This window comes from Cajanus cajan, chromosome 7, assembly GCF_000230855.2.
Source record: "Cajanus cajan strain Asha chromosome 7, NIPB_CcT2T_4, whole genome shotgun sequence".
NCBI lineage: Eukaryota > Viridiplantae > Streptophyta > Magnoliopsida > Fabales > Fabaceae > Cajanus > Cajanus cajan.
Genome location: NC_138523.1, coordinates 42799694 through 42824466, shown reverse-complemented (window position 1 = coordinate 42824466; position 24773 = coordinate 42799694). Strand labels below are relative to the sequence as shown.

General features: G+C 30.9%; 3 protein-coding genes across 3 annotated transcripts; 1 reads left to right on the top strand and 2 right to left on the bottom strand.

Moving 5' to 3' along the window:
• Positions 1–8109: 8109 nt before the first annotated feature.
• Positions 8110–11471, bottom strand: LOC109791284 (xaa-pro aminopeptidase P). Its single transcript, XM_020350559.2, has 3 exons — positions 11286–11471; positions 11059–11207; positions 8110–8535 (listed from the first exon to the last, which is right to left on the bottom strand). Exons 1-3 carry the CDS (start codon positions 11386–11388, stop codon positions 8458–8460), a joined length of 330 nt encoding a protein of 109 aa, XP_020206148.1. The 5' UTR covers positions 11389–11471; the 3' UTR covers positions 8110–8457.
• A 3427-nt stretch (positions 11472–14898) lies between these two features.
• Positions 14899–15527, bottom strand: LOC109795338 (uncharacterized). Its single transcript, XM_020354798.3, has one exon. It carries the CDS (start codon positions 15363–15365, stop codon positions 15138–15140), a length of 228 nt encoding a protein of 75 aa, XP_020210387.1. The 5' UTR covers positions 15366–15527; the 3' UTR covers positions 14899–15137.
• Positions 15528–20209: 4682 nt separating this feature from the next.
• LOC109804740 (rhodanese-like domain protein) lies at positions 20210–24773 on the top strand. Its single transcript, XM_020366577.3, has 8 exons — positions 20210–20503; positions 20568–20838; positions 20927–21107; positions 21269–21350; positions 21657–21739; positions 22826–22958; positions 23583–23748; positions 23881–24773. The coding sequence occupies exons 1-8, from the start codon at positions 20342–20344 to the stop codon at positions 24630–24632; spliced, it is 1830 nt and encodes a 609-aa protein (XP_020222166.1). The 5' UTR covers positions 20210–20341; the 3' UTR covers positions 24633–24773.

Here is a 24773-nt window from a genome sequence, read left to right as displayed (position 1 = left end):
ACCTACTTTGATTCTTTCCTTAACAACTCCCTCATATATAAATAAATAAATCGTGATACATAAAAAAATGTACTAGAGCACTTTAATTTGTTAAATAATCATTTTCAATATTATTTTGCTTCTACGATAGAGTTTCTTTCGTGAATGCTTCTGTTGAGTAGGGATATTGTAATGTGACTAATGTTTACAAAAGATCTCCTGTGTTTAGCTTTATTTATAAATTAAATCGGAAGGTAATTATATAATTGCTCTTGATTTTTTTCCATGTGAAATTTGTGAGAAACGACGAGCGTTGTGAACTATTTCAAGGTTTTTACAAATGAAAAAAATATACACATTATGAGTCGCCATTGTACAGCTTTACTTTTATGAGAATCTATAATACATTCTTGTGTATATATATAAAAAAAAAATGCTTCGATTTCTTAAAAATGAGAAAAAAGAAACTGCTTCTCCACGGTCACTTTCAGCCTTTTTTTGGTTTGGGGTTGAATTTCATTTGAATGTTTTAACTTTTATCGTTGATAATACTACTACACTTTTATCGGGATTTGCATTGCGTAGAAGTTACCAACTTGGATAATTGCAAATTGCAATTCCCATTCGGTTTACCATTAGAAAATTTCATTTATGCTTAAAAAGTGAAAAATGAAAAACATCGTTATAAAGGAAATAGATAGAAATGGATGCATCGTTTATAGGCCCAACTTCGCATTCGGCTTGATGTGTGAGCAAATTATCTTTAAGTAATCTTAATTTATTTACTAGTATGTTTTATGTAGCATGTGTCTTTATTCATTTCCTTACTCATTGCCCCTATTTCTTCCCTCTCTTTTAAGAAATTATTTCCAAAATAAACGGCGGAAATCCAAAATTGTGACGGATTAGCCTATTTCTTCTTTAGACCATGATTTTCTGGTGATTAATTTTTAACTATCCAAATCTCGTCTCTTAATATAAATAAAATGTGTAAAAGTGAAAAATCGCTAGATTGAGAACTGCGTGGAATGTAGTTTCAAAATTGAGCTCGACTTATCCACAACGAAATTGAACTCTATATTTCAACTTATTTTAATTAATAATAAATCTGAACACTCTTGCCTATAAAATATCCTGAACTCGAAAAAAAAAAAAAAAAAAGAGTTAGATAAGGTTACGTGATTCTTTTAATTTTTATACAAAACAAAAACACACATGTAATTTAACTAATTATACATATTAGTTTTTCTCACTTATCCTATAAAAATAAATATTTCACGTAATACGTGTGTGTATATAAAAAAAAAAAAAATCTTAAATCTAGTCCTTAGAAATATCATTAGATTAGTATCATCTTTCATCACAGACATAATCAATGATGTACATTCTCATTGGATTACATTCTACTTATCAGGAAAAAAAAAAAATCATCGACTAAATTATTTATGCAAAATTTGACTTTGGATCTTACTTCACAAACAGTCAAAATTGGCATTGAGAATTAATTATAACTAGCAATTAACAATATGAAGTGTTTACTTTTTGTGCATAAAATCACCTGACCTGTGTAATCTACGCCCCATGACAACATTCATATATATAATCCCACTGTTATTTGCTTCTCCACTTTTGGTTATATATCATTGTAGTTGACTGCACCTAGCTTAAACCAGTTACTGCAATCAAATTCATAAAACGTCATTTAACTAATAACTATACTCATTTAAAGTACTTAGTTGGTTGGCATCTAGTGACATACCATTCCTGACCCAACAACAAGATTTCTTCCCACTAAACGTGTTTGCTTAATAGTGTGTTTGCTTCCACGTTTTCAACGCGAATTTTCAAGTTCAATCAAAAATTAACAATTGTAACTTCCACGTTTTTTTATATGAATTAACATGATTTTTAACTTTTTAACGTATTTCCAAACATGCACTAAGCCGTTATGCCTTCATAACGATCATTAATCCATTATCAACATGCATCTATAATATATATTAAGCTGCAAGTACAATTTATAAGATATAGATTAATAATTAAAAAAAAATTAAAAATTATCTTTAACTAAGAATGTATATAGTTAAAGTGTAAGTAACTATCGATGTTAATCTAAATAAAATTAAACTTAGTCTTTAAAGTAAGATATGAAATTTAAGTAAGTATTGTAAATGAAAAAATTGTAATTGAAAGGTGAAATTCGAATAAATAGTTAATCAAGTCTCTAACAAAGACTAATTATTGACATGAATAATATATTGTACACCAATAACAGTTTAAAAAAAATCAACTGAATTGGCAACATCAAAATCTGAGTAGAATCGAATTTAGATTTTATAAATAAGATTTTTTATTTGAATTTTGTGAGAAAAAAATAAAACATATTTTGAAGGAAAGACTCAAACAATGGTAATCAATTAAGTTTTCTAACAAAAATTAGCAATTAATTAGTGAATACTTCATCTAGTGAAAAAAAAAAACTGATTGATTATCATGGATTATATTAGATTTAGAAAGAGTGAGAATAATTACAAAGGTGAATAAGAGAAGATCTTATGACAGTTTTGGATATTTGTGAGACAATAAAATGTAAAAAAAGAGAGAAAAGAACCCCACAAATTCAAAAGTTAATGAAGGAGGCAAAAATTCCAAACTAGGTGAAGGTGAGTTTGATATTATGATCATGTGCTTGGGAGGCCCTACAATATCAAGTGCACCGAACCCTTATACATTGGGTTGCATGTGACTATGTGAGTGTATGGGGAAGAGTTTCACATGCTAATTTGAGAAGGAGAAAGCTTGGTGGGTTTTTGTAATGCATACATATTTGCATCCACATTGTTGTTCTTGGAACAAACACTTAAGGGTTGGGACCTACCCCACACCATTAGCGACTTTTAAGGGACACCTTTTCTAATTAAAGGCTGACACGTGTGGAACCTTGGCACTACAACTGTCATGTTTCAGATGGTGACATGCCTGTGCCTGTGCACGTACATGTGGCAAATGAAATATTATGCCATTTCCCATTTTCACTTATATTCACTAAGGTAGGGTTCCCTCTCATTGCAGCCACACCCCTTGCAAAAATATGTTACATGAATAAATTATTGGAATGATACATAATCACGTAAAATTATTTATCAACTTTTGCATATTAATTAACGCGTGTCTTTTTTATTGAAAGTGATTACTTCTTTTATCATATATATGCCTTCTTTTGACTTTTTCTTTATATATATATCAAAGGTACATTTCATATTTTGTCATTTTTAAAAAATATCATTGTTTAAGTTTAATTGAGATTAACTTATTCAATTATTAATGCTAAAAAATTATACATGTAACTTGTAAATGAATAATTTTGAATGTGCAAATCAATTTGCTTAGTTTCTTTTATATATAATTTACTTCTTAATTTTAAAATTTTATTTCTGTATTTTATTGTTATGCAATAAAATCAAATCCTCGTTTTTTATTTATTTACAAAATAATAGTAACATCTTTGTCATACGGTACATGTATTTAAGAAACATAAGTTTATAATTGATTGGTAATGATTATGTTTTTTATATTTGAAACTTTTCCAAAATTAAAACTACACATGTACTAATACAATAAAAAGAAATACAAAAAATAGTTGTTCATGTATGATTTATAAAATTGATTATATGTTTGTAGATGATAACGTGACTTGAGTGCATGGTTAATTAGAAGGGACCACATTGACATCCACGTATAATGTGTATTTTGTTGGGTTGCCCCTTCAAACTACCATGAAAGCACATTATTTGTATTGTGGCCTTTCATTTATTCTTTTTTCATTCCCATTAGTCACCACATTTCACATGCATCCATGTGCCTCCATTTATGAAGCCGTCTCTCTCTTTCTTTTGTCTTTCTTCTTTTTCTTTATTTTCTCTTCCCTCCTTTCGGTTTTCCATTCATCTTTTACTTTCCTCATCAACTCTTGGCTCAAATTATAGACACCAATCACCTAATTTCATCACCTAATTTAAGGAATATACCTCAAGGGGAAATACTAAGAATATATTTTTCATTATAACTACCATGCTATGAAGTAACAAAATAACAAATTCAAATTCTCCACTTACACCTTATAGTTATAGTTATACCATTCAAAACAATATCCAAGTTATTTGTTAATAACAGGTGTCCTTGCATTTTCCATAGATAGGATAAGCCTAAAAACAAGGTACAATAGTTTGTTTGATGGCAAAACTTGTTCTTTTCAACATTCAAATAAATAGGCTGTGGTCCTTCTAGTAACTACCTAGCTACAACGTACGATGTTAAATGGAGCTTATTCCATCAATAGCTTACTTTATGTCCCTTTGAAAAATGGGGTTAACGATTGTTCAATTAGGTAAATATATATATATATATATATATATATATATATATATATATATATATATATATATAATTGCCGCATCTTTCATAAATCTACCTTTTGTTTTAATATTGAAAACAAAAACAAAAACAAAGCAGCTAGGTTACCTTAGTGTCATCATGGTTCCAAAATCTTGAATTGTGTTTCAAGCAGTTCACTTTTGGTGCACATTATGTTCACCAAACAGGTGAAGTAATCATATGTTTAGGAGCCTTGGAGCCTAAAGCATCATAATTTGGGGATTGACCCATTTTGCTTTTATTGTCTGATTAAAGAGGATCTTCTAGTATAAGTAGAACGATTAACCTCTTAACTATTTAAAAGATTTTATGTTTTGCCTTGTGTGTGTGTTTTTGTTTTTTGTTTTTAATAAAAAAGATATTACTTTTTTTTATTAGTTAATTCTTATAAACATAAAATGATACTTCCAATAATAACTTCATGTTTAAATTTGAAGTCGAATCTCACTCTTCAATTAAAAATATTTAAACATTAAATTATTTTTACTAACGTCTCTTGGTTGGATCATGTGTTTTTATCCATGTATTATTCTAGTTTAGCAGACTCCATGTTGAAGTGTTAAAAAAATAAAATAATGGACAATTAAACTACAACGAAAATGATTTTCATTTTTTTTTTATCAAAACCTTTGAAATTTAAATATGTCTTCTGCTTGTTGTTGTTATTAATCGTAATCCTGTTTAATTAGATTCCTTAAAAAAAATATTAACCTCCAAAAATTTGGGAAATTCTGTCCCTTCTCGAAATAGCTTTATTTTATTTTAATTTTGAAAATTACAAGGCGTGGTTTTGCAGAAATGCCCTGTTTTCTGGGGTGTCACTTTTTGTTCAGAATTCAGATGATGTACCTGAAACTGTGTAATTGTATAACTGGATGCATGTGCCGCCAAATGACATGTCACACTTGGATCAAAAGGAAGAACTTGCATATTCCTCATTCCTCAAGAAAGAAACATTATTCTGCTTATATATATTTTTATATTCTTTTGCTTTTTTAGTTTTTTCTGCCTTTGGTCTTATCAAAATCAAAGCAAATGGCCAAAAGAGAAAGGGAAAAAAAAACAACAATCAACCTTTCAAATCAACACCCTAATTATTGAACCCATGCATGTGTCAGCGAGTTCAATTTAGATATCTTGAAATTAAATTCATTAAAAATGTGAAATTATCGATTAGGAGGAGGGAAGGAAGATAATTAGATAAACCATCCACATCAACGTACCAAAATGTTGATAAACGCAATATAAAAAGGGCTCGTTCAATTCTAGTAACTGAAAATTCAGCACAACAGAAAAAAAACTATAATAAATCTCAATTATGTACTTTTTATAATGTATTCATTATTGGCGAACTTTAGTGTTGCAATGAGAATTAAGATAAAGAAAAGGTCCAATCCAAGTCACGTCTAGAGATTAAAGAGGGTTGTTTGGTTTAGCAATAAGTAGCAGTTAAGCCCAAGCTTTCATTAGATTAGATGGGTGGAAGAGTAAGAGAATAGTGGAATTAGTAAGCGACAACATAAGAATTACTTTCGAGTTGTCAGAGTCCAACGAAAACAAAGAGTGGTCACATTGGGTTGGGCCCAAACCCAGTAAGCGACAAAGTGTGTGTCAAACAAACCAGCTTCACCCATTTCAATTCAATGAATTCAACATAAAGTCGACGTACCGTGGTGGCTCACAAAACACAACCTATTTAATATCAATTTAGTACATCGTGTTTTCCTTTAATTCGTTTTTAATCTCACATTCTTTTTTTTTTTCTTCATGCACATTAAAATAAAATATTATTTGTTTTGGACTTTCTCCTACACGATAGTATGCATGATCAGCTGGTTGATTAATTTTGTTTTTAGTTATTGTGAAAAACAAAAATGGGTGAAGGGTGTTGAGGGTGGTTGAGAAAGAGGCATTAGAAAAAAAATAGGGAAAGAAACAGAGGGAAAGGTGTGTGGCACAAACAAATACAACAACTACTATTTTAGGGAGTGGGTCCTAAGTGTCCCTTACCACACGTGGCCTCTTTCAAGGATGGACAAAAACTTTTGATGTATTTATGCACCTTGCCTGACCCACCACTCCTGTGGATCTATCAGTATTACTTTTGACACAACAATTTTAGGATAAGATTTATTGTCTCTTTATTTTTTGTCATGTGTTTTTTTAAATGTGAATATAGAAAAATGACAAAAAAAAAATGAGTGAGATATATCATCATGGCATATGATATCTAGTATGATGTTCAAAATTCGGGGATGTGCCATCCCTGATACCCTTTTCTATTCTAGGTATCCTCTATATTCCTCGTTGGTTCTTATCATATCTTTATCTATGTTTTTGTTTATCTATCTCGTTGTGTTAAAAATAAGTTATTTTTAAGGGTGGGTTTGTGTCTAAAACTAATAAATAAAAAAAGGTATGCACACAATTTATTTAATTTAAAAATTATTATGATTTGAGAAAAAGGAGTAAGCTGCATTGCATTCCCCACCATCCACGACATAGAAAAATCTAAACCGACATTGGAATAAGTATTTGTGATTCTTATAGGATGAGTATCTCACATTCTAGATTTGTCATTTCAAAAGTAGTAACTTCCAAAGTTAGGCTTACCAAACTCATGTCAATTGACCAATCTATAAGTGTGAGACGCTACAAAAGCCTAGCCACAGTAAATTTTGAATAAAGATTATGTATTAAGGTTATATCTGATTTTTCTCAAAGATTAAAGTAGTATTTAAAAAAATATATTATTAAATTACCATTTGTTTTTTGTTTAAACAATGGCAATGAGGCTAAGGAGATGGAAGTCACAAAAGGTGAAGGTAGGTGACAGAGTGAATGATCAAATCAGGCTAAGATTTGGTAAATTTGTGCAGGCCTTGGCTCGTAATCGTAAAACCTGAGCCTGATTTGTTCATCATATAAGCAATTTTTAAGGCCTTACTTGGTCTGCTCGAAGACCCAATAGGTTTTTTTAAAAACTTTTAAGATTGGGTTTATACTACGTTGGCGTCATTTAGCCTATTTCCACAGAGGCTTCACAAACAGACTCTCCAACAAAGCAGGAAAACGGTCAATGATGAATGGAACTCTTGCTGCAAATGCTAAAATACTTACTCTATAAGCATAGAAAAAAATGTCTTTTACTTTCGTTTCCGGGCTCATTTTTTAAAATGTTTTGTAAAAATAAAAAATATTTTCTACTTTTTTCCAGAAATGAAAACAGAAAATGATCCCTGTCACTGTTAAGAAACAACCAAGTTTATCTATCCAAGAGAATAATTTATTTCACATAAAAATAGTGTGTTACCCCCATACTTTCATATAAACATACACCAGTAGATCACTCAAATAACTAGGATTAATAGGGATCCAAATACACGAAACTATGATACAGTACTACTCGTTTAAGCCAAAAAATTTGCAAAACTAGTCTTCACCGAGTGAAAATCAAAGAGTGAGGTCTCATTATCGGCCCATATAAAAAGGACTCAACAGCCCAAACCGAGTTTAAGAGGAAGTTTGGCCCATCAATAAAGAACGACCAACATTAAGGCAGGCTTTAGCAGTTCCTCGTAACCATTAATCATATGCATGACCCTCAAAAAAAAAATTATTCAAAGTGGAACTTGCTAGGTGCTAGGACTACCATTAATTATATAATTAATGTCTACTTTTATCGTGCACAACATATGCCTGCAATAGTGTCTTTGGATTTAACCGCAACTATCATGAAATAAATGAAAGCATGGAGGACTCCTAAGCCCTCAATATTCTTTTCGCCAAAACAAGAAATGATGTCACCGGGAATATGAAATACTAACAAATACAGACTGTCAATTAAGACAAGTCCATCATCGTACATAACTGGTGTAAATACCAAACTTTGTCCACAAGGGATGAATGTGATGAAATAGATAGGTGGTCTCCAAAGCCAGTGAGTGACTTGAGCTTTTCATGTAAAGTCGAGCATTATCATTCTGCTGCGGCTAAACATTTGCAATATGGTCTAACATTGACTACTTACTACTTGAAAACGAATCAGGCTTTGATAGATTCAACACGTGGCCTCCATAATCCCAGCCTGTACTTGTGTGTGTATTTCAAAATTAATTTTCTCTGCAAAGAAAAAACTAGTTGTTAGAGAGAATTTGCGAGTGAACTAAACAATTGTATGTCTTGTGACCCAAAAATAAATAAATCAAATCCATGTACGTAACATAACAAAGAAAGAATTCTACCAAAAGTGAAAAGGTCATTTCCAATCAAGAAGTTGTGAGATTGAAAAACCTAAACTGTCTCACATGAAGTGACTACCATGACAGGGAATCATTTTACTTCCAATAATAGAGTCAAAAACAGACCTAAGATTTATCTGGTACACATTTATATTAGATACATGAGTGTAAGATACTTTCTTTTTTTTGCTGAATTGGATGTAAGATTGTGTTCCAGAAGCATCTAAGTTACTCATGTTTGGTCTTATAAAAAAATAGTAATTTAAGTTCATAAAGCATTACCGTTTAAGTTCATAAAGTCTGACCTTGTTTTAAACTTTTAATTGATGGGAATCACATGCCTAAGGACATCTAAGATGCTGTTAATATAATCATATACCAAACCCAAGTATATGTCAGGATGAAGATGACAGTAGTACACATCAAACACCTAAGTCCACACTCCACACAGACGGATAGATGCAGAAAACAGAATCACTTAAACAAAACAATATGTACATGTGCACCCTTCTCTACTACTAGCATGTTAGTGCCAGTCCAACGACTTAGAGCATCTCCACCGCATAGTTGCCAGGAGAGTTCCTTATTTACTTTTTGGTGGGTCAAATTTGCTACGTATACTTGTAAGCACTTCACTGCTATATTACTCCAACAGTGGTAACATAGTTTCTTATTCCTTTTTATTGTTACAAATATCTTAAGCACCGTGCTTATATAAGTAACTGTACTCGGATAAGCAATGCCGCATCATTTGCTCAAACAGTGAACTAGGTGAAATCTCGTTTTTTAACTTTATGAAACTTGAATAAGCAACTGCATTGAAGATGCTCCAATGCTCTTAGTGATAGAGCAAGAGGGAATTTGTAGAAAATGTAGCAGCCTAGCAGTCATCGAGAGGAGAATAAATTGTGTCAAGGACAGGAAAAGCTGCAAGTTCAAAATTTGTAGAGATTTTTCAAATATGTAATTTATGTCAAACACCAAGTCTCTTAAAAGCTCAAATTGTTAAACAAATACTCATGAATGGCTTTGTTATATGTTTAACAATTTATTTTGTAAGATACAAGAGCACCGAGTCCTGAAGACCTTCTAAATAATCAATTTTGATAAATTTCACATAGACCATCGTCGTTCAAATTCACTTTAAAGGGCTGTTTGATTCCAATTAGGGAAGGGGAGGGAAAATGAAATCCCCATATAATGGAGGGGAGGGAGTTTGGGTCCCCCAATTCCCTCCAACCAAGCAGAAAGTTACAATGCCAGTCATGAGATTTAATGATTTATACACAACTTTGCCTGAGGAGATAAGAAAGAAAACAGGCCACAATCCAACATAGATTGAACTAATAACAGTTAACAACAATTCAGTGACTTTATCAGGTGTTACTGAATAATGATCAATCATCAAATTGATCACATAGCTCTCAAACTTCTTAAAGGAGTTGATTCCTTTACTGATTAATTAATCAATTAGCTTAGTTGATTGATTGTAAATTTTCAATTTAAGAACACATGTAAATAGCTGATATGAACAGTTAGTTAGTTGGTTGTTGTATTGATGTCTTTGTGTGTGTGTAGCTCGGCCTGTAGACTTTAAGTTGAGAAAATTAGTTTTCCTCTCTCAATCGTCACTGCTCAGAATCTCTCTCTCCATTGATCATTTTTGCTCTTTTTTTCTCTTATCACCATTTTAGCCTCATGCCCACAAAGACTATAATTTTTTCACAGGTGGCTAATATTCTTCCTCTAGTGGTCATCCTACTCTGTTGTCAAACAGCCTACATAGCATTAAGCTGCTAATGCGTTACAGAATTCCTTGGATCCGCAATTGCAACTCCATTTGCAACTATGGACACTATAGGTGGTGTGGTGGCATGTACCAAGGCGTGACAGTTTTGAGAGATGGATATGGGACTGCACCCGACTTTGTTCTCACTCAGTCCTGGTGTCCCTCTAACATAAAACCTGTTAAACTTCTCCCATATGTGAACCTCTGTCCTCGGCTTCACATAAGGATCAAAGAACCTCTTGTCATCTTCATCATGTCTTCAGCCAAATGAACTTTTGAATCAATATTATACCAATTTTTATGCATTTTATTTCTTTCTGTATACTACTTAATTTTTTTTTATATATTTATAATTAATATGTATCGTATATTTCAACTATACAACTTAGATATCTGCAATTGATAACACTGATCCTACCAATGGAGAAATACCAAATTCTTCTAGTGAGTAAGGGAACAGATAATACCCCAAATTTTGCATCGAATGGGTTTAAAAAGAGATACTCCCTCCAGGCAAAATTAATTTCAAATATTAAGTTAATTTCATCTAAAAGAACAAAACAGCAATAAACATTTGCAAAGTAAAAGAAGAGATGGAGTGGAAACATAACATACATGTTTGCAAGGAATACCAAGCTTCTTGAGTTTGAGAGTGCGAGTGACTAGAAGCTTCTGGAAATCACCGATTTCGGATTCAAGCTTAGCAACGTGAGACTCAACCCCATTCCCAATTCCGCTTAGAAACTCTGGTATTCCAACCTTCACTGCAGCGACAATCGTAATCGTTAATTACTCACATATTAGGGCATGTTTCAACCAAAAAGAGAAGGGAAAAAAATTACCAACATAGGGGGATGATTTGGAGAAGAATCTAGAAGGCGTAGAGTGTGGGAGTGGTGAGATCTTGGTGATGATTCTCTGCAACTGCAACCATGCCATTCCCATGTTTCGCTTCAACCCTTGCGTTCAGGTACAGGGTTTGGAGTTTCGAGTTCGAGCTGGGACTCTGCAAAACTACGCCGTTTAGTCATAACTCATAACAAAGACCTTTACTGTAACTTGCTATAACAGCCCAAACATATGATTAGGCCCATATGTTGACCCAAAAACATACGTGCAAACCAGAATTAGTTAAGTTAAAAATAAATTAATTAATTAAAAAAAAAATTAGTACCCATTTAGGTGATTTTTGACACATGATGGTTAATTTATTGGTCTATTTTCAAAAAGATAAACAACAGGAGAATGATATTGTAAAATTAATATGACTTTTACATCATTTCAGTAGGAAGTACATAATATTTTAATAAATATTATTTATTTCACTTTGATGGTGATAAAAACTTAAGATAGTTCTAGGGATGGCAAATATACTTGTACTCGCTGGTAATATCTGAATCCGTTCTGACTTTGACGGGAAATATCCAGTTTGACTGGGTACGGGTACGGGTATATACTTACCCGTCCCGTACCCGTACCTGTACTCGTTCCTATTTTTATTTTTAATTTAATACTCACTTTCAATTTAATTATATTAAAGAATTTTAATATTTTTTTTATGTGTGATTATTTATTATAATATGAGATAGAGAAATAACTTAATTATAATTATAATATAATAAAAAATAATTTAAAAATCACATTTTTTATAAAAAATAAAAAATAAAAAAATTTGACAGGTACGAGTATACTCGATACCCGACGGGGATGGGGATAGGGATAAAAATCACATACCCGACGGGTACAGGTACGAGGACAGGGATGAGTTTAACTTGCGGGGACGGGGATGAATATCATGAAACCCGTACCCAACCCGCCTCGTTGCCATCCCTAGATAGTTCCATTAGCCGTTTTACAAACAAAACAATTGTTTGAACTAAAATACATAATATTTTAATATATAAACATTTATTCTTCTCAAGAAACGTGAGTGAATAAATGTAGTATGAAATTGGATCTATTTTAGATTTATTTCATTCAATAATTCATGTTTTACATTAAATTTTAATAATTTAATCATTAAGTTAAAAGTTCTTAATACATATAAGTCTTCAATTTTTTTTAAAATTTGAAAACTATTTTATATTTAGTTTCTTTGATTTAAATTGACGGATAATCATGAAAGTATTTTATACATTGATTTAATATGAAACAAAGTATCAAATATTTTTTTTTATTTTTTAATAAATTTGTAGACTTAATTTATGCATTAAAAACTTATAAGTCAACAACTGAATTATTGTAATTTGATGTAAAACATGGGTTATGGGATAAAGTAAGTTTAAGTAAACTTGTTATTAGAGTAAGTTGATCCCTTATCGTATAATATTATTTGGCATTTTGGAAAGGAAAAAAAATAGTTTAAGTATCTTTGGATACAAGATAAAAACGTTTTTTAAAGCTTTTTTTTTTTTAACAAAATTGCTTATAAAAATATTTTTAAACTTATATCTAAATATGCTCTTAAGGTGATAAATAAATTAAGACATTATACACCGTTATACTTTAAATCAAAGGTTTCCAACTTGACTTAGACGTTAAATTGACCCATTGGTCCATCAAGTCGATTAAGATAGATTAGTAAAAATGAGGCCCAAAAATTATGATTTGATACTTTCTTTTCTTTTACATAGTATTTAGTTGGAAGGGATGGAAGAGGTTTTTAAAAGCTTTTATTACTTGGTTTATTTTTTAGGAAAGGAAAATAAAAAGAAGTGATTTTAAAATATTTTTAATATAATGTCTAAAATATTCTTATTTATTTTTAAAATTTAAAATTATAAAAATACAAAAGGTAATTGATTTAAAAATATCTCTCCTCCCTTATGAAGCAAACAAAATAAGATTTACCTCATTTATTCTCGATTAAACAAAATTTCAAACTCTTTTCCCTTTCATTCCTCTTATATTTATTAAAGTTTCTCCTCTTCTTTTAATATGTCAAGTCAAACCTATCATTTTAAAGATGTGAAACCCTTAATTAAAGATGTTAAATTACATATAACATTATTAAAAAAGTCAATTAATATAAGCAAATCCGATATGCAAAGTTAAAACTATCATTTTAATAGGTATATTTTAAACCTTTTAATCTTTGTGAGAAAAGAAAAAAATAATAAAAAAATACCTTTATTTTTTTGCTTTACTGATACTTTTTGCTAACATTTTTTTTCTTCTTTTTGCACTATGTGTACCTAGTTACAAGGTTCAAACAAAATTCTAATGTAATTGATGTTTAGATACACAAGATTCTTGCTTTTAAATTTGAATGAGACACAAAACTCAATATTTTTGTTATCATTTAAAAAAAATAGTTTTGTGGATAGAATTACACAACATTTTCGTAAATAAATATATATTTTTACTTAGTAAAAGAGAATGAATGAGTATATTTAGAATGATGGAAAAAAAGGAGTAAACATGAAAAAAATATTTAATTTTGTTAAACATTCAATAACTTCACTTTTTAGTGAAAAAAATAAAGAAATAATGCTTGGGTGATTTTAATTCAGTAATAATATTTCTTTACACAATTTTATAATATGATTTAAAAGTTCATACAAATTTTAATGTCATGAATGTTGAAGTTTTTTCTTTTAAAAGTGATAGGAAACCTAAGTTTCTTCCACAAACTTCTTTACAAATAAAATAGTTTTATCAATAAAAATACATGTTATTTTGATAAATAATCAGTCTTTTCATGTGAGAAAGACACAAGAGTAAATATATTTATATTTCATACAATAGAGAAAAGAGAGTGAGAGAAAGAAAAACATTAGGTATAATTATGCTTCAAATTTTTACAAAGAAGGAAGGAAGACAAAAGAGTTTTGATTTTCTTTTTCTTTCATAATTTTTATACACATTTTCTCACAACAAAGTGCAAAACCGTAATTAAAAAGTGTGGACAAATTAATAATGTCATGAACTTGATATAGAGTACATTACACGGAATTGTGTCTCTAAGAAGTAAAAAACAAATATGTAGGAAATTTGTACCTTCGAAAAGCAGTAAGAAATTTAAGGTTTTTCATTTTTCTGTGGACATATTAGAATTAGAGTAATTTTTATTTGATCGAAATATGTTAACTCTAATAGTTTTTTTTTTATAGTATTTATGTCTTTTATAAAATAATAAAATAATATACTGAAACACAATGAATTAAAAAAAAAAAAAAACTACATTATAACATTGGCACTCTTTAGAGATAACATTATCTCTTAACATCTATTTAACGAAGTTTTTTTTTTCTCCACTTATTTCTTATTTTATATTTATACACGTTTTTTTTCCAACTCATCTTATTTAACAACTTAAAAAAAAAATATTTTTTTCACCGTTACTTTATTCAAATTATTTTTCCTTTCTTCCAACAGTAGTAATCCTCCCCTAGGTTACCATTACCAAACAAAGTTGTTCTCTCCGGTGAGAAAATCACATCTCAGACTAGAATATGAGGAACGGAACAATTCCAAACGCCATTTACTTCTTCACTCCTTTTTTATACATACAGAAAAGGAGCTAAAATATGCTCAATTTAGAGCTACATTGAAAAGAAAATCCCAGAAGAAAAAAAAAAAGATTATAATTTAGCGAGAAGCAGCAAAAAAATTGAACCTTGAGGCGCTACCTTTGTAGTTGGGCAAAATTTGCACTAGAAAAAAAAAAGAACATAAAGATGAAGGGGTTGTGATCAGATGGTACAGCCACAGAACAAGAAGAAGAAACAGAGCATGGAGACAAGAGCCACGGACTCGAACGCCGTCACCACTCCCCACAGGAACTCGTCCACAATGGAGACGCTCATCATCCCCGACCACCTCAACAACCGCCGTGGGGACCACCGAGGACTTATGAACGACGCCAACGTTTGTGGCCATGTTGAAAGCTCCCACATCGCCCAACCAAATGTCCATCCCATCTCTCTCACTTGTAAAGGGGAGTAACCAGAGTGGGGTATTTATTGATTCAGGATATAAATATAATAATTAATTAATTGGTAATAGTAAAAATTATTGATCCACTAAACACAGTCAAGTCCTCACATGAGTTGTGCAGTGCTCACACATCTTGCACACTCTTCCTTCCTTTTCTGTTCCTTTCAATTGAGATTGTCGAAATAAATATACAAGACAGCTTTGGTACAAGTCTTCATTTTTTAGGTCAAAAAATTATTTACGGCTACAGCTGTTGATGGTAAGTGGTACTCAGAATCGTGTTATGATACTGTAAATACTAAATTGTAATGATTATATTGTTATATTTGGAGAAGTAGGACCTACAGTGTGACAGTTACGGCACAAATCGCGCTCAATGCTTGAACGCTTTTCATTTCTCAAATACAGCTATGCAAGTTGTTATTGACAGTAACATTGTAACAAATATCCGACCACCTTGCCAATCAAATTCAAATTCGCTTAAAATAAGACAAAATTCGCACAACCTATTGTTCTGTTTCTTTTATTTGGGGGGAAATTTGAATTTTAAACATTTTTTTTTTTGGTAAGTGAATGTTGATCAATCCCGCCAACTCTGTTTCGATGGGATTAATATATCTTTGTTTACTTGAGAGGAATAAAAATGAGAAGATCTTTCTTCAGTTTTTTTAAATTAAAATAAAAATAAAAAATTTTATTGTTTTAAAAATATACTGTTATGAATTACAAATATAGATATATATATATACAAAAGAAAGATTCATTTACTCAAAAAATACATATAAATAAAACTCTGTCCTATACCCACAAATACTCTTCTTTTTTCATGTATTCTAGCAAAATGTAGTAATTATTTATTGTTTATTTACATAAAACTATAAAATATTATAAAATTCAATAAGTTTGATAGTGGAATTGCAAAATTTGGAAAGTAAGATTTCACTTGACAAATTTTTTAGTTTATCGCTATTTACCAATATTATTAAAAAAAATATAATATCTTATAATCTCATGTATATAGTAGGGGTGAGCATTAAACCGACACCCGAACCCAACCCGAAAAACCCGAAAAAAAAATATTGCTTTTGGGTGGGTTCGGGCGGGTCTTATGGGTAAATCGGGTTAAAATTTTGATTTTATATGGGTTATATTGGGCGGGTTCAGTTTTGAATTTTTAAATCCTCTAAATACCGAACCCAACCGAAAATGAGATAAGTTTAAATTTTTATTACTTTTGTATAACTAAACAACAATGGTCCAAATTTAAAAGTCTTTATTTCAAGTATAATATAGCCATCAATTTGTAACTTATTTTTTTCCTTTTTCTCATAACTTAGATATTTATTTTGTCTTCTCCTTCCTCATTCAACTTCTCAACACACTAGTCCATTTTTAGAGTTATCTTTTTGCTTCTTTCTTTGTCTTTCTTTTCCATCTTCTTATCTCCATTTTGAGTACATTTTGTGTGACTGTGATTTCTTATGGCTTTGTAATCTAACTTTATATTTCTTTTCCATGTAACAACTATGAATTTTGTTATCTTTTATTTTTGCTTCTTTAGTTTGTAAATGTTTCAACTACGAATCTATTTACACCATCTATTGTCACCTTCATTCTATTTTTATACACTATTTTAAAAATATTTTTTATCATTTTAAGCTTCATCTTCGTTAAGATAAATTGGTCTACAAAAAATTTCAAACCCGATTATACCTACCCGCTTAAATCCGAATCCGTTTCAACCCGAACCGCCTCAAATCGAAAGCTCAGTCGGTCGGATATGGGTCACATTTTTTCAAAGTCGGTTTACAACGGGTTGGACATTTTTCACCCGAACTCGACCAAACCCACCCGTTGCTCACCCCTAGTATATAGATAGCAAATAGTCACTACAATTTATTAGAATATATATAGAAAGGATAATATTTTTGAATTCTGGCTATAGGGCGCATTTTATTTACATGTATCTTTAGAAAGTTTATTTAATTTTTTTACCTAATAATTCATATTTTTCACAAATTTTACAATCAAATCATTATATTAAATTTTTTTAATATATAGATTATATTTGTAAATTTTTTTAAAAAATTAAAATTATTTGATACTTTATTTTGTTAATTTAAATTGATAAATAATTATAAAAAAAATCTTATATATTGATTTAAATTAATGAAATGGAGTATCTAATAATTTTTAATTTTTTTTAAATTGCATACATAATCTATATATTAAAAATTTTAAATTTAACGATTGAATAATTGAAATTTGATATAAAACACAAGTTGTTAAGTAAGCAAATCTAAGTAAATTTATTTTTTAAATGAGTGAATTTTTTTATATCTATTACAAAATTCTTTTATTTAAAAATATACTGTTGTTTTCTTTTATTATATAATTCTTTCATTTATACTAATATTTGGAAAATAGAGAGTGTCATATTTTATATATACACGTAAATTTAATATATAAATATTCAACAAATAATATTAAAACATTCAAGGATAATATGATATCAGACAATTTTCTCCTTATTCATAGTCACAAAAAAAATAATCATCCTTAAATATAGTTCATTAAGAGAATAACTAAGAGCATAAAAAATATCAACTATGTCAGTAAATTTCATCCGCTTTCAATTAGTTTACATTAATAAACTTGGAATAAGCTCCACTTAATAGTCGGTGACAAATTTGATAGGCAAAAATTGAAAACTTCGTACATATATGTTTGGTCACTTGCCATTTGCCGAACACAAATAGGGACATGTAATAACAAATTGAACGAGAGCAAGAAGGATCAAAAGAAAAATATATTTTTGATACATATTTGTAGTATGCAATATGTACATTGCTTGTGTACCAAGTACATGTTTGTCACAACTTTGAGAGTGTATTTGGTAGGAAATAAAAAAAAAAAACAAATAAAGAATAGGTTACATGAAAGAAAGAAATAAAGTGAATAACAATACGTGAAATAAAGTGAAAATAAAGTGTCTAGTTTAATAGAAATGTGAAGATGAATCAAAAATCACAAGATAAACAATTGACAAAAATAAAAAATATATTATTATTTTTTTTAAATTAGGTACTTATTATTTTTATCCATTTGAGAGTGAAAATGAATGGAGTGAGACCCATATTATTTCATTTCTCTCACTTCTAATTCTAAATTACTAAACATTAGAGTTTTAATGGTCAATTTGTATTAGAATTTGACAAAATTTCATTTACATACAAGACATATTTTATGATGATTAAAATAATTGTTTTATATCAGTTTCAAACCCATCATAAATACAAACAACATAGAAAGTCTAAGATTATGCTTGATTGTAAGTTTGAAACTTAAAATTTTAGTTAGCAAATCTTGAATGTAGCACCTACTTATTTGACAATATTTTTCCTCTTGAGTGTGAATTACAAGAAAATCTCAATTGAATAAAAAATTAGAAGGTCTTTTCTTTTTTCTTTTAAAGTTTGTTTGCAAGGTTAAGTTGAATTCAACTCAACTTTCTAATTATAAATCAAATATATACTAACTTTCAATGTTGACCAACAAAATTTACATGGAAAGTCATATATATTTTTTTATGTTGTTATAAAAACAAATGACATAAAAATTCTTATTTTTAGGTCAATGTTATTTTTTCCCCACACTTTTTTCTTCTTGCTATTGCTCTTTTCATCCTCTGGCATGACATCGCAACATCTTATTTATACTGACTTTCACCATTGTGTTTGCTTCTCACAAAACCACACAATGTTAATTAAAATAACCCAAAAAAATGAGAGTAGAAAAATTTTATTTACCTAGATGTCGAGAAGGATGAAGAAGAGTGAAAGGAAAAGGGGAGAAATGAAAATCTAGAACTAAGAAGTACAAACTATATGTTATAAAGTCATTGTAATTTTTTAAAACATTTCATATGATCATTACTTTTTTAACCATCATAAAAAAAATTACATTATGCTAGTTACAACGAACACAAAGCTTTGTCTTATTTAAAAAAATGTCATTATTTATTTTATTATGTTGTTTACTTGTCTAATTAACATATAAAAGTACTTTTTTATGTCAGTTAAAATAACAACTCAACATATAAAATTTTGCATTATGATTGGTGGATTAAAATCATCATAAAATCATTGTTTTACACTAGTTCATAATACATAATTCAATCAATATGGATTGAGTTTATGTAATTGTTTTTTCAAATCCAACCAATTATTAATCGAGTTTGATCATTTAAAATTATTATTTTTTTATTTTCCAAAAACAATTCGATTGTTATATATATGTAAACATTATTTGCAATTTGCATGAACGTTGGACATTTATATCAAATACATTAACACTAATTATCGTACTATATATAAAATTTATTTAATAATATAAATATATAATTACATAAATTAATATTAAAAATTAAAAAAAAAATTTAAATTAAGTGATCTGTGACTCAACTCAATTTATCACGATTAATTATAAGTAAATTATTTCAATTTTTTTATAATAAAAACAAACTAAATTTTTCTAGTTAAATTTGGCTCAAATCTTTAATAGATTTATTTGACTTATAGAATACGATTACTTAAGGATTTTACGTACATATATAAAATAAAATCCTCTTTTTGTTTAACTAACTTCATGAATTCTATGTTTTAGTAGATTTGATAATAAACATATTTTTTTTAAGTTTTATACATGTTATTTTTATTTTCTTGAGTTTTATTGACTAATAGTAAAGAAATAGAAGAAAAAAAAACTTGATATATACTTTTGATCGTAAAAATGATGATATAAAATGATTTTTTTTTTACCCAAAAAAAATGTTAAACATCTGGAAAAAAAGAGAGGAACAAAACGGCCGTAGTAGGGGAGCTTAGGAGAGGTTGAATCGCGCAACCCTGCAGTGAAAATAACGGCGAGCGGAGCATAAACCCTACCAATAGGCAATAGCATGTCCCAGAACAAAGACAACGACCAATACGCCGTTCTTCTCTATTACAAGTACGCCGAAGTTCCCAACCTCGACGACCTCGCCACCTTCTACCGCTCCAACTGCTCCTCCCTCCGCCTCCTTGGCCGCGTTCGCCTCTCTTCCCGCGGTGTCAATGTCACCGTAATTATCTATTCCCCTCCTTTCTCTTTCTCCTTTCATTCCCTACTCATCTCTCTTCGCGCAGGTTGGCGCCAACTTATCCTCTCTCCACTCCCACATTGATGCCGTCAAAGCCTACAACGCATTCTTCCACGACACTGATTTCAAGCTCGCCACGTGTCATCACCCGCTTAACGACAAGGTTGCCAAGGAGTGCGGTTTCACTTCTCTCTCGATTAGGATCGTCGACGAGCTTGTCACTCTCGCTTCCCATCCACTGTTGAAGTCGCCAGATATCTCAAATGCTGGAAAACATCTCTCTGCACTTGATTTCCATTCTTCCCTCCACACCGCTAGTATCTTCCTAATTCCTTTGACTTCATATATCTTTCATGTTATATCCTGAATCACTGAATTTTCTATTCATAATTGGTTCTTTTCTAGACAAGGAGAGTCCCGAAAACGGCCTCGTTTTACTTGATGCAAGGAATCTGTATGAAACAAGAATTGGCAAGTTTCATGTGCCAAATGTTGAAACCTTGGATCCACAGGTTAGGCAGTACAGTGATTTGTCCTCCTGGATAGATGATAACGGTGAGCGGTTGAGAGGGAAGAATATCCTCATGTAAGTTTCTTTGTTCCTTATTAGCATTTATAAAATTCTAATTGTGATCTTGTAAATGTCTGATCAGTGATTTTTGGGGGTAGTGTATCTGGGCAATGATCATTTTGTACTTGAGTAACTTGTAATTATTTATGCTGTGGAATTTCACTTGTTGGTTACAGGTATTGTACTGGTGGAATCAGGTGTGAAATGGCATCAGCGTATATTAGGTCAAAAGGTGCTGGGTTTGAGAATGTCTTTCAGGTAAAATCTGAACTTTCCTTCTGCTTACTCACTCGTTTGGAAACAAAATGATTTTTCATCGATATGCCATGGATATATATTCTTCATAAGGTGTTCATCTCATGTTACAACTTAGTGCCTTATAATACAGCCTACTAAGTCATAACTCATGAGGTCCTTGCTATCGGTGTGCAATGAAATAGTCTGGGGAGTGTGGGAATCTTGTGGTGGAATTGTATCCTTATGTAAGAATTATGAAATATGATCAAGGAAAGAATGACTTAAAGCTGATGAGTAGTGTTTCTTGTAATTTTTTATTAACTGCAGTTATTTGGTGGCATACAACGGTATTTGGAGCAATTCCCAGATGGTGGTTTTTTCAAAGGAAAGAATTTTGTTTTTGATCACCGGTACGTCCTTTTTAATTCTAACAATAATTTTAGGCATGAATCTGTATGAGTATCTTGTAATCTTGTTGTGATCGGATTGCATTTGTTAACAATAGTTATAGTGGTAGATTCTTTGTTTTTTGAATGATAAAAGATGAAGACCTGCAAATGGAATTATATAAGCTTCAGGACTCTATAACCATTGCACTTTGTTTTTGGATTGTAGATTTAGTTAATCTATTAAGGTGTTATTGTATTTGTGAACTAGTTATTCAACGTGACCCTTTATAGTAGATATTATTCAAATAACCAATCCTTTGAACTAAATAATGACTGGATACTTCTCTACAAATCATGTTATTTTTTCCTATTCCTTTGATTTTAATTCTCCCATGTTTTTCTTGATTTATTATCAATGACTTGACTCATTTCTCAGTTTTTTTTTGTATGATTTAGATGTTTTACTATTACCTTGTAAGCTTTACATCCAAATTTGATTTGAAATTTTTTGTTTGCATTCTCTCTCTTAACGCCATCATTGCTATTCTTTATCAGGTCACCTTTATCCCCCCTTTCTTTTTTTGCTCTCAAATTGTAGAGCATTTAATTTAATTAGCATCTTAAAATAATTAAATTTGATGGAATGACTTAATCTAGAATTTTATTTTATGTGTTATTTCCGCTAACAAGTGTAAGAAAATGAAAGGCAAACTTTACGATGAGCAAAATTAACTTTCATAGTCACATGTTTAGTCCTTCCAAATTACTGCTTATGGTCTTAAATCTCAATTTAGAGAACCTGGACAGACCATCATGGTTTTATTGCCTTCACTATTCAGGTGTATTGTTCACATGGCTTGCTGCACATACCGTTAATTTCAATTTGATATCTTTGCATTTTTTTAGTTTGGGGGTGAGTGGTGTTTCACTTGCTCTTGTCTTCTTGTGATAACATTTGTGGTTCTCAATGCAATGGTGGTTTCATTGCTTGTATTTGTTATTGAATGTGTTCCGTGAAGAGTGGGTAATCTTGGAAGCTGGTCAAAATAATAAGGGTTCTGCAATAGTGGATGTAATGAATTCTTATTTCTTTCCCTCTGACTGCAGGATATCAGTTGGAAGTTCAGATGCTAATGTTATTGGTACCTGCCTTATTTGTCAATGTTCATTTGATGATTACTCTTCTCGCTGCCGGTGTACTTACTGCCGAATGCTTGTTTTAGTTTGTAGTAGTTGCCAGGTATGATCTGATAATGTATATATTATCTATGCCAATATTTTCTGTTTGTACCATCTTGAAGGAGTTAGGAAGGAGAAAAAATATACTCCTGAGATTCTTTACTGGATCTAGCAGTCTCGAGCATGCTGCTGATTTGGAGAACTAAACTAAGATATGTTATATATGCTAGTTTGTAAAGTGCCCATGAACAAATAACAGCTTAACTAGAGCTAAGCTCAGTTTACTAACTGAGCTTAACTGGAGTTTTGCTTATGAGCTGGTTTACTTTTAACTGGTTCTGGGTCACTAATAATGTAACTTGGCTCTTGATCAAGAAATTGAGTTTGTTATCAGGAAAATTGTTGGATTTTTCTCAAATGAGGTTCATTAACTGATTGTATAAGCCCCCAACTATTATTGTGGTCATTAGGCCTCAAAATAGGTCTTCATGCATGCTTGCATTTGAATAACATTTCTCCTAAAGCCATGGCTCCTATAACTTGGATCAATTAACTACATTTCTGAAATGGTACTCCAGAAAATTTATCCCTTCTCCACCGTCGTCTATTTCTTGACTCTAATCTTTTTTTCTATTCGTCTGCTGTTTTTGTTTTCTTTGCTTATGATATTATTGTGGTCCACCAGAATGAATCTACCCCATATGTTTGCGAGCTATGTCAGAAGCAGGGCAAGGCTGTTAGGTTAACGCAGTTAATTGAAAATGGTGAATCAAAAACATCATTGCCAGGTGTTGAGTTACAGGAATTTTCTTCAGATATTACATTTTTGCCTCAAGTGCCTAAGGGAGATGGTAAGGTCTGTGATCCATATTGCTTCACAAACCTTGATATCACGTGTTTTGTAAAACTTTTAAGCAATTTAAATGCTCTTTATAATTTACCGAAAGTGTGCAATTCCTAACATCATAATGATTAATGTTCAGATCTAAGGATCTCAAGAAAACTGAGAATCTTGTGCCTGCATGGGTTTCGGCAGAATGCATCCAGCTTCAAAGGAAGAACATCATCACTAGCCAAGAAACTCAAGAAAATGACTGAATTTGTTTTTATTGATGCTCCTCATGAATTGCCATTTATTTATCAAACCCCTATCTCCGGGCTCAATGTGAATTGTGCATCAACATTGCCACCTAATCCTCCTCCACCTTCAGAGAATTGCAAGAAGAAGTTTGCATGGTTTGTGGCACCCAACTTTGATGAAAGTACTAGTGGGGTTGATTGGAAGGTAGCAGACGGCCCATTTGATCCACTTCAATACCAGCAGCAAACTGATGGCTATGATATTTCTCTATCACACTTGAAGAATGTGTTTTCCCAAGAAGGACCATTTGATGGAATCTTGGGATTTTCACAGGGAGCAGCAATGGCTGCCTTAGTATCTGCACAAGAAGCAAAGCTGAAAGGTGAAATGGACTTTAAATTTGTAGTCTTGTGCTCTGGTTTTGCTCTCAGGATGAAAGAGATGGAGTGTGGCCCTATCAAGTGCCCTTCTCTTCATATATTCGGTAATGAACATGGTAAAGACAGACAGATAGCCAACCAAGCTAGCAAGGAACTCGCTTCTCTATATGATAGTGATTGTTCTGTGATCGTTGAGCATGATTGTGGTCATATAATTCCTACCCGCTCCCCTTACATTGATGAGATCAAGGATTTCCTTGGGCGTTTTCTGTAAGAGGTCAAACAAAAAAGATCTCAAGTTTTTTTATATTATTCAAATATGCCTCATTGCTTGATATGTTGTCTTCTATGTACCACCCCAAAAAAACTGTACTATGCTCTATTTTATTTTATTTTCATTTTTTATTATTTTTTA

Coding starts and splice junctions, on each gene's coding strand:
- LOC109791284 (XM_020350559.2), bottom strand. CDS start 11,388: ATGGGAATGGCATGGTTGCAGTTGCAGAGAATCATCACCAAGATCTCA. Junction 11,208..11,285: donor CAAATCATCCCCCTATGTTG/GTAATTTTTTTC, acceptor TTGTCGCTGCAG/TGAAGGTTGGAATACCAGAG. Junction 8,536..11,058: donor TTGGTATTCCTTGCAAACAT/GTATGTTATGTT, acceptor TTTTCTTTGCAG/AGAAAATTAATTTTGAAATA.
- LOC109795338 (XM_020354798.3), bottom strand. CDS start 15,365: ATGGGATGGACATTTGGTTGGGCGATGTGGGAGCTTTCAACATGGCCA.
- LOC109804740 (XM_020366577.3), top strand. CDS start 20,342: ATGTCCCAGAACAAAGACAACGACCAATACGCCGTTCTTCTCTATTAC. Junction 21,740..22,825: donor AATTTTGTTTTTGATCACCG/GTACGTCCTTTT, acceptor CTCTGACTGCAG/GATATCAGTTGGAAGTTCAG. Junction 22,959..23,582: donor TAGTTTGTAGTAGTTGCCAG/GTATGATCTGAT, acceptor GTGGTCCACCAG/AATGAATCTACCCCATATGT.